The 15,567-nt window shown below is 40.2% G+C and overlaps 1 protein-coding gene across 2 annotated transcripts in view; it reads right to left on the bottom strand.

Moving 5' to 3' along the window:
* Positions 1 to 14,974, bottom strand: part of LOC130361260 (embryonic protein UVS.2-like) — a 37,544-nt gene extending 22,570 nt beyond the window's left edge. The window contains exons 1-3 of one of the 2 annotated variants that reach the window (XM_056564037.1): positions 14,885 to 14,974; positions 7,527 to 7,681; positions 4,850 to 4,871 (exon numbers count right to left, since the gene is read on the bottom strand). In XM_056564037.1, coding sequence (XP_056420012.1) covers positions 4,850 to 4,871; positions 7,527 to 7,568 — 64 coding nt within the window. In that variant the 5' untranslated portion in view covers positions 7,569 to 7,681; positions 14,885 to 14,974. Of the gene's footprint in view, positions 1 to 4,849; positions 4,872 to 7,526; positions 7,795 to 14,884 lie in introns of those variants that run through there. The other variant, XM_056564038.1, reaches the window with a different exon arrangement.
* Positions 14,975 to 15,567: the final 593 nt, after the last annotated feature.

The raw sequence follows: 15,567 nt of genomic DNA, 5'->3' as shown, positions 1-15,567 counted from the left end.
AATTGAAGCAGCAGAATCCCGTTGAAATACGCACGAAAATTCTGTCGTGTGAACATGGCCAAAAATAAATCACACTCCCTTCACTTTACATTCACAACCTTTTTTGCAATAAAGTTCCTGCTTAGTCATCAATCCAGTGGACAGTATAGATAGTTGATCAAATGGTAAAATCTTGAATCAGGTGGAATAGACAGAAATTGAAGGGTACCTTTCATCAAATAAAAACTTTTGAAATATTATAGATTAATGTATGCAGAATAACTTTACAATACCATGTTACTAAAAAAAATATAATATGCTTCTTTCTATTTAATTTTCCACTTTGAAAAAATGACCACTAGGGGTCTCTCTACCAGTCCTGGCCGCAAGCCTTTTTTTTTTATAGATTTCAGACTCATGCTGGAGTCCTAAATCTCAGACTGCAGCCGGGACACAGACAAGCTCAGCACTGCTCCCTGGCATGGAGACATTATTATGTAAGACAGGCATAGGCAACCTTCGGCATTGCAGATGTTTTGGACTACATCTCCCATTATGCTTTTGCAGCATTTTGGCTGAAAGAGCATCATGGGAGATGTAGTCCTAAACATCTGCAGTGCCGAAGGTTGCCTATGCCTGATGTAAGATCTCTTGTAAGTGTTTTCTGCAGTCACAATACTATAGACTCTGGGATTTGTTGCAGAATGCATATTTAGGATCGTCACATTTTAAGAAAAAACTGTGTAAAGATTGGAAGGATGTTTTTTTTTGCTAGAATATGTATTATTTACTGATGTGTTCGTGGCCCTGGATGAAATAGGGATTACTATGTTGAATTATTGTCCTAACAGCACAGTCACATGTAGTATGTTTTGGTAACGATACAAAGAATGTGAACATACCCCAGGAGAGACAGTGAGAGTCCTGCTGACCCTGCCCACACAAAGTGATTGACAGCTTTCCTTCTATCAATATGTGTATAGAGAAGGCTGTCAATCACTCTATGTGGGTGGGGTCAGCAGGACTCTGTCTCTACTAAGGGTCTTTTCACATAGAGGAATTTCCACTGGTGGAATTCTGCCTGAAATGAAAGCCCAATACACTTCTATGGGATTCCGCACTCCCATTGACTCATCGGGAATCCCACTTGCGGAATGGAGCACAGAGTCCCATAGAAGTGTATTGGGCTTTCTATTAAGGTGGAATTCCACCGGCGGAAATTCCACCATGTGAATAGACCCTGAGGCTATACACAAGCAATGGAATTACCGTGCAGAGATTTCCATGCGGAGGATGCTGCTGCGCTGTGCACACAGCGGAATTTCTACAGTAGATGTTTCTGCTGTGGAAATCCAATTGCATACACTGAACAATGCTGTGCCATAGCATAGCATTGATCAGTGTTATCTGTGCTCAATTGCTCAAGCCTGGATCTCAGGCTTGGAGCAATCAAGAGACGAACCAACAACGGGAAGAAATGTAAGTACCCTTCCGCTGTCCTCTCAGCTGTTCGGGATGCCCCAATTTTCACTGCGGTCCCGAACAGCCCACTGAGCTAACCAGCAACGGCAATCTCCTGTTTTAGACGCCGCAATCAACTTTGATCACAGCACCTAAAGGCTTAATACCGGATATTAGCCCGATCGGCGATGTCCGGTATTAGCCGTGGGTCCTGGTTGTTGATAGCAACCGGGACCCACCGGGTATGATGCGCGATCACCTGCTGAGCCCGCAATGGACATAATAGAGAGCACTGTTGCCAGACAGAAAAGAGCAAATCAACTTCAGCAGTTGTTAATTATTGGAAGGATTAATATTTTTTATAGAAGTAATTTACAAATCTGTTTAACTTTCTGGAGCCAGTTGATATATATTTATATATATATATATATATATATATATATATATAAGTTTTTTCCTGGAATACCCCTTTAAAGGGGTACTCCCGTGGAAAACTTTTTTTTTTTTAAATCAACTGGTGTCAGAAAGTTAAACAGATTTGTAAATCGCTTCTATTAAAAAATCTTAATCCTTCCAGTACTTTTTAGAAACTGTATACTAAAGAGAAATCCAAAAAGAAATGCATTTCCTCTGATGTCCTGACCACAGTGCTCTCTGCTGACCTCTGCTATCCTTTTTAGGAGCTGGAGAAAATCCCCATAGCAAACATATGCTTCTCTGGACAGTTCCTAAAATGGACAACAGAGGTCAGCAGAGAGCACTGTGGTCAGGACATCACAGGAAATGCATTTCTTTTTGGATTTCTCTTTAGAAATCTTTTAAAAAGTACTGGAAGGATTAAGATTTTTTAATAGAAGTGATTTACAAATCTGTAACTTTCTGGCACCAGTTGATTTAAAAAAAAAAAAAAAGCTTTCCACGGGAGTACCCCTTTAACCTCACAATGACACAGGGCATACCTGTACGCCCTGCACCCGGTCCCGGTAAATAAAATGGGTGTCATACCGGGTCGGTCCCGGCAGCTAATGATAGCTGGGACCCTGGGCTAATAGCGTGCAGCGCCGATCATCGCCACGTTTAAAATGGAAGTGAAAGCTTCCCCTCAGTCAGGCTGATCGGGACCATCACGATAAAATCACGATGTCCCAATCAGCTAGCACGCAAGCGAAGATCCCCTCACCTGTCTCCATCACGTCCGATCGGCGATTGATTACTCTAAGCCTGAGATACAGGTTGGAGCAATCGACCACCTATAACACTGATCAATGCAAAGCTATGGCTTTGCAGGGATCAGTGTAAAAGTTCAGTGTGTGCAGTGTTATAGTCTCCTATGGGAGCTATAACACTGCTGAAAAAAAGTGAAAAAAAAGTGAAGATCATTTAACCCCTTTCCTAATAAAAGTTTGAATCACCCCCCTTTTCCCATAAAAAAATGTGTAAATAAAAATAAACATGTGTGGTATCGCCGCGTGCGGAAATGTCCGAATTATAAAAATATATTGTTAATTAAACCACACGGTCAAGGGCGTATGCGCAAATAAATTCCACAGTCCAAAATAGCGTATTTTTGGTCCCTTTTTATATCATGAAAAAATCAGTAAAAAGCGATCAATACAGAAATGGTACCGATAAAAACGTCAGATCACGGTGCAAAAAATTAGCCCTCATACCGCCCCATACACGCCCCGGAAAAATAAAAAAGTTATAGGGGTCAGAAGATGAGAATTATTTAAGTATACATTTTCCTGCATGTAGCTATGATTTTTTTCAGGAGAACGACAAAATCAAACCTATATCAGTAGGGGATCATTTTAAGCGTATGGACCTACAGAAAAAAGATAAGGTGTCATTTTTACCGATAAATGCACTGCGTAGAAATGGAAGCCCCCAAAAGTTACAAAATGCCATTTTTTTCTTCAATTTTGTCGCACAATGAATTTCTTTTCCGTTTTGCTGTAGATTTTTGGGTAAAATGACTGACGTCGTTACAAAGCAGAATTAGTGGCGCAAAAAAATAAGCCATCACATGGATTTTTAGGTGCAAAATTGAAAGAGTAATGATTTTTTTAAAGTAAGGAGGAGAAAATGAAAATGCAAAAACGGAAACTCTTAGGAAAGATAAACGCAACTCGAGTTTTCTTTATTGCTCCACAGGTGTAACAATGGACAAGACAGATCCAACATTTCACATAATGTGATGCCTTGTCATTTGCATTCCTTAAGAAAGCATCACATGATATACTGTAAAACATTGGATCATTGTCCATTGTAACCCCCTGTGGAGCAATAAAGAAAACTTTACTAGTCACAGCAGGGACTCCCTTCCTACAAGCCTTTTAAGACAACTATCTGTATACCCATTGAGCACCGTGGGTCTAGTGGCCAGTCTGTATATATATATATATATATATATATATATATATATATATATATTATACACACACATATCAGAGCTCAGTTTCTCTTACTCTATCATACTCTGTTTTGAATGACATATAATTTCCTGTTATGTAGTGACATATTGCTAGGATATGTATCACTTACAGATGAGGGTTCACACAGCCAGGACCATCACCAATCTTTGGAATGAAGTCCCATAACACTGATTAATGCTGTGCTATGGACCTACATTGAACAGTGCATGCAAAATTGCATGTAATAGTCCTCTATTGGGACTAAAAAAAAAAGTGTAAATATAGCGTTAATTAAAATGCACGGTCAATGGCATAATTGTAAAAAATAATACCAATGTCCAGAAATGCGTATTTTTGGTTACTTCAAATACTAGAGATAAAAATGGCAATAAAATGTGATCAAATAGTCCCATCAAAACAAATGGTACCGATAAAAACTACAGATCACAGTGCAAAAAAAAGGAGCCTCATACAGCCCTGTACACCGAAAAATAAGAAAATTATAGAGGTCAGAAGAGGACAGTTTTAAGTATAATAATTTGGTACAGGAAGTTATAATTATTTAAAAGTAGCTTAATTAAATAAAACAAAACCAATATAAATTGGGTATCATTGTAATTGTATGGACCAACAGAAAAGAAGATAAGGTGTCACTTTTTACTGAAAAAAGCACTACGTAGAAAACAGGACCCCCCCAAAATTTTCAATTTTTTTCCTATTTCACCAAACAATTTTTTTTTCTTTGGTTTTGCCGTATATTTTGTGGTGAAATGATTGATGTTAATACAAAGTACAATTGGTGGCACAAAACATAAGCCCTTCTATGGGTCTGTAGGTAGAAAATTGAAAGTGTTATGATTATTAGAAGAAGGAAAAAAACTAAAGTGGAAAAATGAAAAAGTCCGGTCTCTTGTATATTATAGGAGAAGGAGAATATCTTGGCTATAGAGTAAAATGGAATAAAAGAAGCATAAAAGTCTTAAGTTGCAAATTACCTGAAAAATCAGCTTCAGTCACCTACAAATAAAAAAAAAATTACATTACTGTATAGAAATGAGGACAGTTCTGCTGTGCAAAGTGTTAGTGCCCCTCGTAATTTAGTAAGAGACATATAGTTTAGAGTTAATGGGATTTTCACTTACTGGTGTTGGAAAAGCTTGACTGACAGGGTGATTGGCCAAACACAATAGCAGTAGCACCAAGCTGGGCTCCATTATCTTGAAGAACTGGTTGCTTATTGCAAGATGACTATCAAGAAGGAACCTATATAAACCCTATGGGGGGGGGGGGGGGCTCTAAAGCCCCTCCCCCTTATCCTGACCCACCCCCATGAAACCGAATCTACCTTTACTATGCAATTTATATTAGAACTGCATGGCTGTCTTTGGTAACATGAAAAATAAATCACCCCCTGCCATGACAGTACCAGTTAATTGTTATTCATGTACAGTTGTCCCTTAAGTTACAATATTAATTGGTTCCGGAACGACCATTGTATGTTGAGACCAGAACTCTATGGAAACCTGGTAATTGGTTCTTAAGGCACCAAAATGTCATCCAAAAATAGGAAAAAGTGAAAATTAAAGAAAAATAAGTAGATAACTAATATAGATAAAGCAAAGTCCTTACATATAAAAGTAAGAAAGATCTGCTGGGAGCGGTAATCACTGTCTATGTCAGTGTTTCCCAAGCAGGGAGCCTCCAACTGTTGCAAAACTACAACTCCCATCATGTCCGGACAGCCAAAGGCTGTCCGGGCATGATGGGAGTTGTAGTTTTGCAACAGCTGGGGGCACCCTGCTTGGGAAACACTGGTCTATGTAGAGGACAGGATCTTCTTCGGGGTCCTGTACAGGACAGGCAATGTCCTAAAAAAGTAACATGGAGTCGCCCTCACCTGGTGTCCAAAGGAGCCGGTAAAGTGTACAGAACATGTAATACCTCCCTGTACTGTAGGGGGCTCTACCAGACACCAGTCAGTGCATACGCTTCAGTAATACAGGTAAAGAGTAATACAGAACATGTAATACCTCCCTGTACTGTAGGGGGCGCTACCAGACACCAGTCAGTGCATGCACTTCAGTAATACAGGTAAAGAGTAATACAGAACATGTAATACCTCCCTGTACTGTACAGTGCATACGCTTCAGTAATACAGGGGGTTTTACCAGTAAAATGCCCATTCTGATTGGTCAGTTCTTCCGGCCATTGACATGTTTCACAGATCTGGACTGTCTGTACATATGTTGAGTCTGGTTTCAACTTACAATGGTCCAGAAAAAAACAGTGTATGTTGAAACTATTGTATATTGAGGCCATTGTATTTATTGTCTTTATTATAATAAGAGTAATTAACTTATTTTTTTAAGATAAGACACATCATGCAAACCACAATATACTGAGTGTTTCTTACAGTAAGGATAGGATGTGTGACCCATACCGTATTTTGCTGCGGATTTGCTGTAGCATATTTTTCTACCCATTAAAGTCAATGGGTAGGTAAATAAACTGCCAAAAATATGCAGCAAAATACAGCATGTGTGACCCTACCCTTAGAGTGTATTCACACGTACAGTGTCCTGCGTATATTTGTAGCTGCACATTTTATGCTGTAGATTTCAATGTAAATCTGCACCTTTAAATAATGTGTGGTAGCTTTGAAGCTTTTTAGTTTTTATATACTTCCCCTGAGTACCTCTTCTCTGCATACGTTCTCCTTTAATTATGCACTTCTGAACCTTCCGTCTGTTTGTATCAAACTTACAAAGATCCATGGCCTGTTCACTACTAAGTCCCTTATGGTGGCTCAGACACGGTGGAGGAATTGGTGTGCTTCTCTCCCCATAGTGCACTTTCAAGGTCGTACTTCCATTGCCCTCACATCCTCATTGACAACCTTATCTCCAAATCTCATGGTGGTAGAAAAGTTTTTAGCTTCTAGGCGCTGATCCAATGAGGTAGAAATGCTAAGAACACACGATTATTGTCCTAAAATCAGGGTTATTCGCACTACAACAAATCAGGTTTATTCGTCATTAGTGTCTTTTAAAAATGATGGCAAAGTCTCTACAATGGAAGAAAGATGATAATCAATAACCGGCCACATGAATTTCCGCGTCCTGATACAATCGGTCTTCCTGCTGGCCAGTTGCCATTTTTGGGTATTTTTTGGAGTAAGTAAATGGATGCCACTGTGGATTCTGTTGGTAAAAGGGCTTCCACTTGTTTTACTGTTAAAATGCCTTGTTCTACAGCCTTATTTAAAATATTTTGTAAATCAATAAAAAAAGCTGAGGTGGGGTTAAAAGTAAGTTTTACATTCTGTTTTGTAACATTACGTTTGTACAACTTTGGCACTTTTATCCGATGGTTTCACAATGGTATCTTTCCAGACACAATGGTATCTCATGTAGTGCCTGACGTTGTTTGTATGTGAGATTATCCTTTGTTCTGGTTTCAGGAATTTTGTCAAATCCCTTTGAAACCAGTTTGACGAAGAGATCAATTTCTGGAAATGGTGCTAGTTCTGGAAAGCATTTTGACTTAGGCATAAGGGTTTGGGGAATTTACCTTTTTCTTGTGGTTCCTGAATAATTCGACCCCCAAATTCAATACTTTAATTTGTGCCTCAGTGAGTACATGATCAGTAAGATTAATTATTTTTGCACTCACCTGATTCTGATCTCGTGGATGTATTTCTCCCTGTGTTGCCATAGTCCATCTTCCTCTTTTTTCCAGAGAACTGTTGTCTATAGACCAATGATGTTGTCGAATCTGCACCTGTAGATGCTAATGATGATGTCGAAGATGTTCTTCTTATAGAAGCACTGTCATTGTAAAAACTTTTCATATATTGCAGGACTCATTATAATATGACATTTCACAATATACACCTGTTAAAAAAAATTTACATTTTCACCTGAAATTCAAGCTCAAATTAGCCACCACTAGGGGTCGCCTGTCTTTTAGCCAGACAGACTAGTCTAGATTTTACAGCATACTGGATTCCGGCCGTAAAGCATACCGCTATCCAGTATAGGAGATTTCTATTGTGTATGCAAAACTACAGATAAAGGATGTGTGGACATGCTGGGAGCTGTAGTTTTAAAACAGCTGGAGGCAACACTGCTCTAACACAGTTATTTACATACATTGCAGCTTCAGTTGTTACTAAACTACAACTCCCAGCATGCTGAAATAGTCAAAGCTTTCTCGGACTCCTGAATGACAAAGAAGTTGATCAGACATTCAGGAGTCTGTGAAAGATGAGTGACACACATAGTGACAGCTATGCTGATAAGCATCCAGCTTTACTAGGAGAAGATAAAACAGATAGAACATGTATTCATAAAAATGCTGTACTTTTATCTAAAAAATCCTTGCACTAATTTTATAAAGATCTATTCTTATATTTATACATTTTATCCTGTTATGAATTCACCATAATGTCTTCTGATTAATGCAGGAAAGCTCAAAGTATCTTCCTCTGACACATGACACAGCATAAAACCAGAGAGGAAAGGGTTACAGAGTAGAGAGTACTGATTGGCTGACTGCCCAGGCTTGCTCCTGTGAGGGAGACAGACAGACACGCCCCCTCCAGCCTGCACAATGAAAAAGTAACTCACCAGCAGATAAATGCTTATATCTCTGGATATATAGGTCCGAGACACATAAAAATTATATTCCCATGACCAGGATTGGGTCCTGAGTAACATGTCACTTTTTTTTTGCACTATGACAGGTACACTTTAAAGTTCAGAATTTGTTTTGGCGCCATCTATAGATCCTATTCATCTGGGTGTCAGTAGAATCTCGCTGATATTTTTTAGTTTTCATGATCTGTATCTCCTTTTCCCATGTGTTCAAGTTGTCATCTAGTTCATCGATTTTGGAATACTCCCTGGTTAATAGATGATATATAATAGAGTAAAACCATGTAATTTTGTCATTAAAAAGAGGAGGGGGTACTGGGGTGAGAAATTCCTGTCCAATGGAACCCAATTCGTATAGAGGAAAAAATTTAATATAGGATGTCGAAGACTGGCTGGTGTATATAAAGTGCTGGTGCTATAAGGCGTGCAACTCTTATGCTGGGAGGTAGGTGCAACAAAGTAGTGCTAAACCAATTCATATATCAGTAAATACATGTGATGTAACCAATAGCAACCGCAAACAAATATTTAAAAAAATATATAGTATATACGTATAGGTGATTGCATTGACGTATAAGTGCAATAACCAATAAATCACAAGTTAAAGCTGTGCAAACAATATTAGTAAGAATAGCAGCCAATATAGAAAGATGTGCAAAAAATAGCAATAGTGCAAATAGCAGTAGTAATAGCAGCCAGTATAACAATACACCACACGTACCACTGAAACAGGACTCACCCCAGCCCCACACCACACTCCGACAAGTTTCGCCAGGAGCGGCTTTATCAGGGGATGGTGTGAAATGCATTGCCATCTATGGGGACGGCAATGTAGTCCATGCGGTCTTAGTGCCCGGCTCGATCTCCGGCAGAAATTCTACTCAGAAATTCCACAGTGTGAACCTACCCTTAGGGTCTATTCATGCGACAGATTTTCCTCCGCCCCCATGTGATGTTACGCTCCGCCCCTCAATGCAAGCCTACGAGAGGGGGCGTGACAGCTATCACGCCCCCTCCCATAGGCTTGCATTGAGGGGCGGAGCGTGACGTCACACAGGGGCAGAGGCGTGACATCACACGCCACCGGCCTTGTGGTCGTCAGTAATCAGACCCGGAGCGAACACGCTCTGGGGACTGATTACAAAGGGGGTGCCGCGTGCAAGATTGTGGGGGTCCCCAGCGGCGGGACTCCCGCGATCAGGCATCTTATCCCCTATCCTTTGCATAGGGGATAAGATGTCTAAAGCAAAGAGAACCCCTTTAAATTTAAAAGCAATCAAGGGAACACTCTTCGTGATGAAACACTCACCAGTCCATGGCAATGGCGGCCATTCCCTGACATCGTGTGTGTACACGGCTGTAAGGGACTCCGCAGACCAGCCAGAGTGCAGACAATCACAGGACAGCATAGCTCGTTGCCAAGCAACAGAGCTACGTATCGCGGTCCACACTCACTCACTGTGCTTCCGGATCTCGTGCACGCCATGACACTAAAGGGCAAGGGATGCGCATGGTTTGCGCATGCGTATATGTGATGAATGAAGTCCCGGAAACCATGTTGAAGCCGGGCAGTGTCCCGGACTGTGTGATTAGATAGAGCAAGTCGGATGAATGTAATAAAAGTATATGATAGAAGGGGTGCATTAGTCAGGAGGAAATGTATATGTGTGGGACTATATGAATGGACTATGAATAGATAGAGCAAGATAGGTGAGTGCAATGAAAGTGTATGATAGGAAAGAATCTATATGTGGATGGTATAGTGGAAAGGAATCTAAATGTGGATGGATATATTAGTCAAGGGGAGTGTGTATATGTAGAGCCATGTAAAGTTAGTAAAGTGTTAAAAAGCTAAAAGGACATAGTATTCTGTATTGGTCAAAATGTATATACTGTATAGCTCTATTTTCGCCAGGAAACATTACTGCACACTGTATATCACCTATTACTTTGTACATTTCATGTGTAATTACCGGTACATCTGTATTCAAACTATTGCCCGATTTTATTTAATGAGCACCAAATCGTTTTTTTCATTGTACCCCATATAAATATGGGAGGATTGTGTCCCTTTACATGCTTGAAAAAGACCGTGGTGACAGTCGCAACGTTGTATCCTACCATGGGGAAATAAACTTTTGTTTGTTCACTACTTTGGAGTGCTGCGGGATGCTTTACTTCACTGTGTATCACTACTGCTGCCAGTGACCCGGGCTGCGATTGGGCCCGCTTGCACCCGCTACTCCTCTGCATCCTTTGGTGTGCTGCTTCTTTCTTCAGTTGGAGCCATATATATATATATATATATATATATATATATATATATATATATATATAGTACATATAATATTCGTGCTATGCAAAAATAAAAAAAATATGTAGTAAAAAAAGGGGGGGGGAGGAGGGGTTGGTAGGTAAAAAGGGACACAGTGAAAAGCTATCTGCATAGGTGGTATTTGAAAAATAATCAGACCGGCAAGCCAAATGGATCCCTAATTAAACATTGTCCAGCACACACTAAACCAGTATATGTAACCACTAAATTTCAGGATAATCCACCACTAACATAAAGGCAACATACACTTTCGAAGCAGATGCCAGCAGCATCCTTTCTGCCTTGGAACCCCTGACAGCCTGCATTGCATTTACTGTTTGGTCTTGCTAAAGACTAAAACTTAACTTAAAAGACAGATATGGTCCTACTGAGATGTTGAGCCCAGCCTAATGTACAGATATGTGCACCTGGAAAAAAAATTCCTAGAAGGAAAAAAAAAACACTCAAACAGACACTGGACCATCATCCAGCGTCTAGGGACACAGATCCAAACAAAGGTGCACCCCTTTTCCAGGGTGACAGTCCATGTACAGCTGGGTAAGTTAACTTACAGAAGCAGATAGTGAAAATTCAATTTCCAGATTCTGCCTACAACACATCTGCCAGCTCTGGAGAAATTAGATCAGATCCATATTAAGCATATAAGTAAACTAGAAATCTTAGTTAGATAAAATATTACAAAAATACACTATTCAGACAGGCAACAGTAGTATCAAGGAAAGGTGTCCATGGAGCGAACAACCGCCGATTTCCAGTGACTCACCAAAGCGAGTTTAGCATGTATACATATAATACAGTAGAGTTCCCTGTTGTGTCTGGGTATTTGAGATAAAGATAAGAATAACAGTACCGACTGTGGTGACCACGGTACACCTCTGCCTAATATTCCTTTGAACAGACCTGCACATTCCGCCCAGTATTGTTGGATAACTGGGCAAGTCCATAGTATATGATAGATGCGTGTTTGAAGGAATGCCGCTTGCCATGATGCCAAAGCAAATGATGTTCCCAAGTCTCTTTCCCATAATCTTAGGGTTTGGAATCAGTTTGGGACTGTAAAAAAGCTAGGTACAAGAGTTTTAAGCCCTAACGTGGAGACATTAATAAACAAAAGGCAGAGCTATCCCTTACACCTGAGTGGGGGGTGAGATGTTGTAGTAAATGCCTGACTTGTAGAAATTTGTAAAAGTCCTGTCGTGGTAGGTCATAATGAGAAGCTAAATCTGAGAAAGGCATCAATAGGCCATCACGATTCAGGCGACTTTTGGACTCCCCTAGATATCCAAGTAGACAAGTCTAAGCCCGGTATGACTGCCTGTATAAAGGAAATGGGAAGGCTGTCGGGGTGCATAACCTTAGGGGCTGTCGTGTGCGGAATAAAGTATGTCCAGGCCACCAAGGACGCCCTGACTATAGGATTATGTGGAGATGGGAGTGGAACATTCCAATAATGGGGTGTACAGTATATCTCCCAATGAAAAAGGAGTTACATAGTGAGTCTCAATGTGTATGCAGAGAAGGATCTGTGAGTTGCACCACCAATGCTTCAGCATTGATACCAAAGAGGCTATATTTTGCTAATTTTAAGCAATTGAGAAAGGGAAATTATATTCCCGAAACATGTTTTGCCATTTGTCATATGTTTTAACCATTTTTATGGAGAAATAAAAACATATTGGTTATACCATATCCCGTGTCATGGATTTTGAAGTGGATCGTATGAAAGCAGCGCCAGGGCAACGGAGTTTTTTCCTCGCCATATACAGTTGTCTACAATATCGCCCCCCACTCCTGGAAGGTGACCGGTCCCACAAGTTGCAGGCTGCAGCTCGAGATCCATACGTCTGTACCCCATACAGAGGGGTTACGTGCATGAACCCAAGTGTCCTGCCAGGTGAGCACAACACCTATATTGCGGATCCTTGGTAAATTGTCTGGTTCTCACAGAATTACGCTAGGCGCTGTCCTCCTGTCTCTTTTTTCTCTGATGCATGTACTTTTGGCAGCTAAGACACTCATTGCTAAATGTTGGAAGAGGACTCTTCCTCTCTCTGAATCTGACCTATTGTCCCCTATATACGGGAAATACGCTCTTTAGAGTACCTCACAGCCTATTTGAATAACTCTATCCCTGCCTTTCTCTCAGTTTGGGAACTGTGGGACCGTTTCTCTGACAGGCAACCTCCTTGATCTTCTCCCCCCCCCCTTCCTCTCTTCACTTCTCCCCTTCTCCACTTTCCTTCTCTTTTCCTACTTCCCTTCCCTCCCCCCCATCGTGTTCGTGTTTTGTTGTTTCTGTATTTTGTGTACCCCTGTTCATGACTTCTTCCCCTGTCCTCTGTTTGGGCGCTTTTTAAGCCCTCTCCTCCATGTATTCAGATACATGACTCTTTCCTTTAACCGAAATTGCTTCAGTTTGATGGTTATTTTGAGACTGGGGCTGTATACTGTGACTTAATGGATGTTCTGCATACCCAGATCTCTATATTGGCCTGACTTTCGCTCCTGGCATAATTGCACTGGGCTGCGTCCCGGGTTATGCTTTTGTTCCATTTCATATGCTCTTGTTTTGTTTTGTGAAAAACTTTAATAAAAACTACAGTAAAAAAAAAAAAGAAAATATCAGGTAAAAAAAAGTATTCATTTTGAGGTAACTCGGAATACATCGGATTTTGAATATCTTCCACTGTGTGTTTAACTGTGGCATTGTTATGCTTCTTTCCACAACATTTCTTCAACAGAAATCCTTGAGTCACATATATTAATCAAATTACTTCTTAAGAGAAAATTAAGCTGTGTGGAAACATAGCCTTAGGGTCTATTTACACGGCAGAATTTCCGTGCCTCAAATTAAAGCCCATAGACTTCTATGGGATTCCGCACTCCCTATCACACTTCTGAATTTCCACTTGCGGAATTTCTGTGGAATCCATGTAGAAATTTCGCAAGCGGAAATTCAGAAGTGTGAATGGGAGTGCGGAATCCTGTAGAAGTCTATGGGCTTTAATTTGAGGCACGGAAATTCTGCCGTGTAAATAGACCCTAAGGCTATGTTTCCACACAGCTTAATTTTCTCTTAAGAAGTCTATGGGCTTTAATTTGAGGCATAATTCCGCAAGTGGAAATTCCGCCATGTGAATAGGCCCTAGCACTTTTCACTTCCTCCTTTGGTCTAATGTGTAGGAGCCTGTCACAGATCTCACTGCAGAAAATATTTTTAAGTTGAAGAGAAGGTGGTCACCTACCACCCCCCAAGGTGAGGTTCTGCGCAAAATATAAAAAAAAACTTCAAACAACACTGCACACTGACAGACTAAGTGAAAGATTCCCAGAAACCCTTAGGGTCTATTCACATTGCAGAATTTCCGCTTGCGTAATTCGATCTTATTCGGCCAAATTGAAGCCCATAGACTTCTATGGGATTCCGCACTCCCATTAACACTTCTGAATTTCAAATAGCGGAATTCAGCAAGCAGAAATTCAGAAGTGTGAATGGGAGTGCGCAATCCCATAGAAGTCTATGGGTTTTAATTTGAGGCGGAATTCCTGCCATGTTTAATAGACCCTTATATTGGCCTTCAGACACCTAACTTAAAGCAAATGATGGTAAGGAGTGCACTGAGCAAATGCATAAAACAGAACCTCACCCACTCTACAAAAAGGTGTAAAACATGTGCAGACATCCACACTATGGAGAGAGTGCCCATTACAAACTCTCACTCACATCTTAACATCAATGTCATCTTCTCCTGCATATCATCTCATCATGTGTGCAAAATGGCCAACTTTTCTATATGTGGGTGATACAGGACAACCACTGCACAAAAGGTTTAATTCACACATCAACAAGAAGAGGAAAGAGACACCAGTGGGAGAACATTTCTGCCAGATTGGACAAAGAGTCAGAGACATCAAACTCACTGTATTAATGGGACAGTTTCCAACAAAAGAGAGAGAAAAATATGGGAGATCAAACCAATTCAATTCTTTAGGTGCTGACCTCAACATAGACAGGGAATTTATGTAACGTTACTACTTACTTTCTAAGTAACAATGCTCCAGGGGGCTCATGTGAAGAGAAATCCTCACAGCCAGCAGGGTCTTCCCATCCTTCCCCCTCCTCAGTTTACATCTTTGACTTATAACCCTGATTTATTAGTAGATAAACCCTTTATGACCTAAAAGTAAAAAAACAAGTTTACAGTGAAACAGAATAGATATTGACAATCCATAGGGAGATTAGCATTTCAATCAGAATGTATTCTGCATAATGACCCCATAATTACCCAAATTACAGCCAAATCTGCTGCAGTGACAGAAGTGGAATATCTGGCCCTTGTTTTTGGTACATGAAAGGATTAAACAAATAAATGGTGCTTTTCCTCCTAATATACATACATATCACTTTTTACATTAGGATGTCCAGGTAATGTGGTTGGCCATGGTGTCAGTGCAAACACATTGTTAGCTGATCTAATAAATCAAGCTCTAGAAGTAATACAGATTTTATAGTAATATAAATATTCATCTTCTGTCAGGCTTGGAGATTCTCATACTTATATGTGTATATAAAAGGAACAACCATTATGGCCACCATTCACAATGCAGGCGCTACAAAAGGGTGTATATCCCTCCAACATTATAACCAATGAGACTTCTACTTTGTACCAAATACAATATTTTTCGTTTCCACACAAAAAGGAAAAACTGATTCCATAAAAGG

The sequence above is a fragment of the Hyla sarda genome, chromosome 3 (assembly GCF_029499605.1).
Source record: "Hyla sarda isolate aHylSar1 chromosome 3, aHylSar1.hap1, whole genome shotgun sequence".
NCBI lineage: Eukaryota > Metazoa > Chordata > Amphibia > Anura > Hylidae > Hyla > Hyla sarda.
Note: the sequence above shows the minus strand (reverse complement) of the source record. Positions and strands in the feature narration are given on the sequence as shown.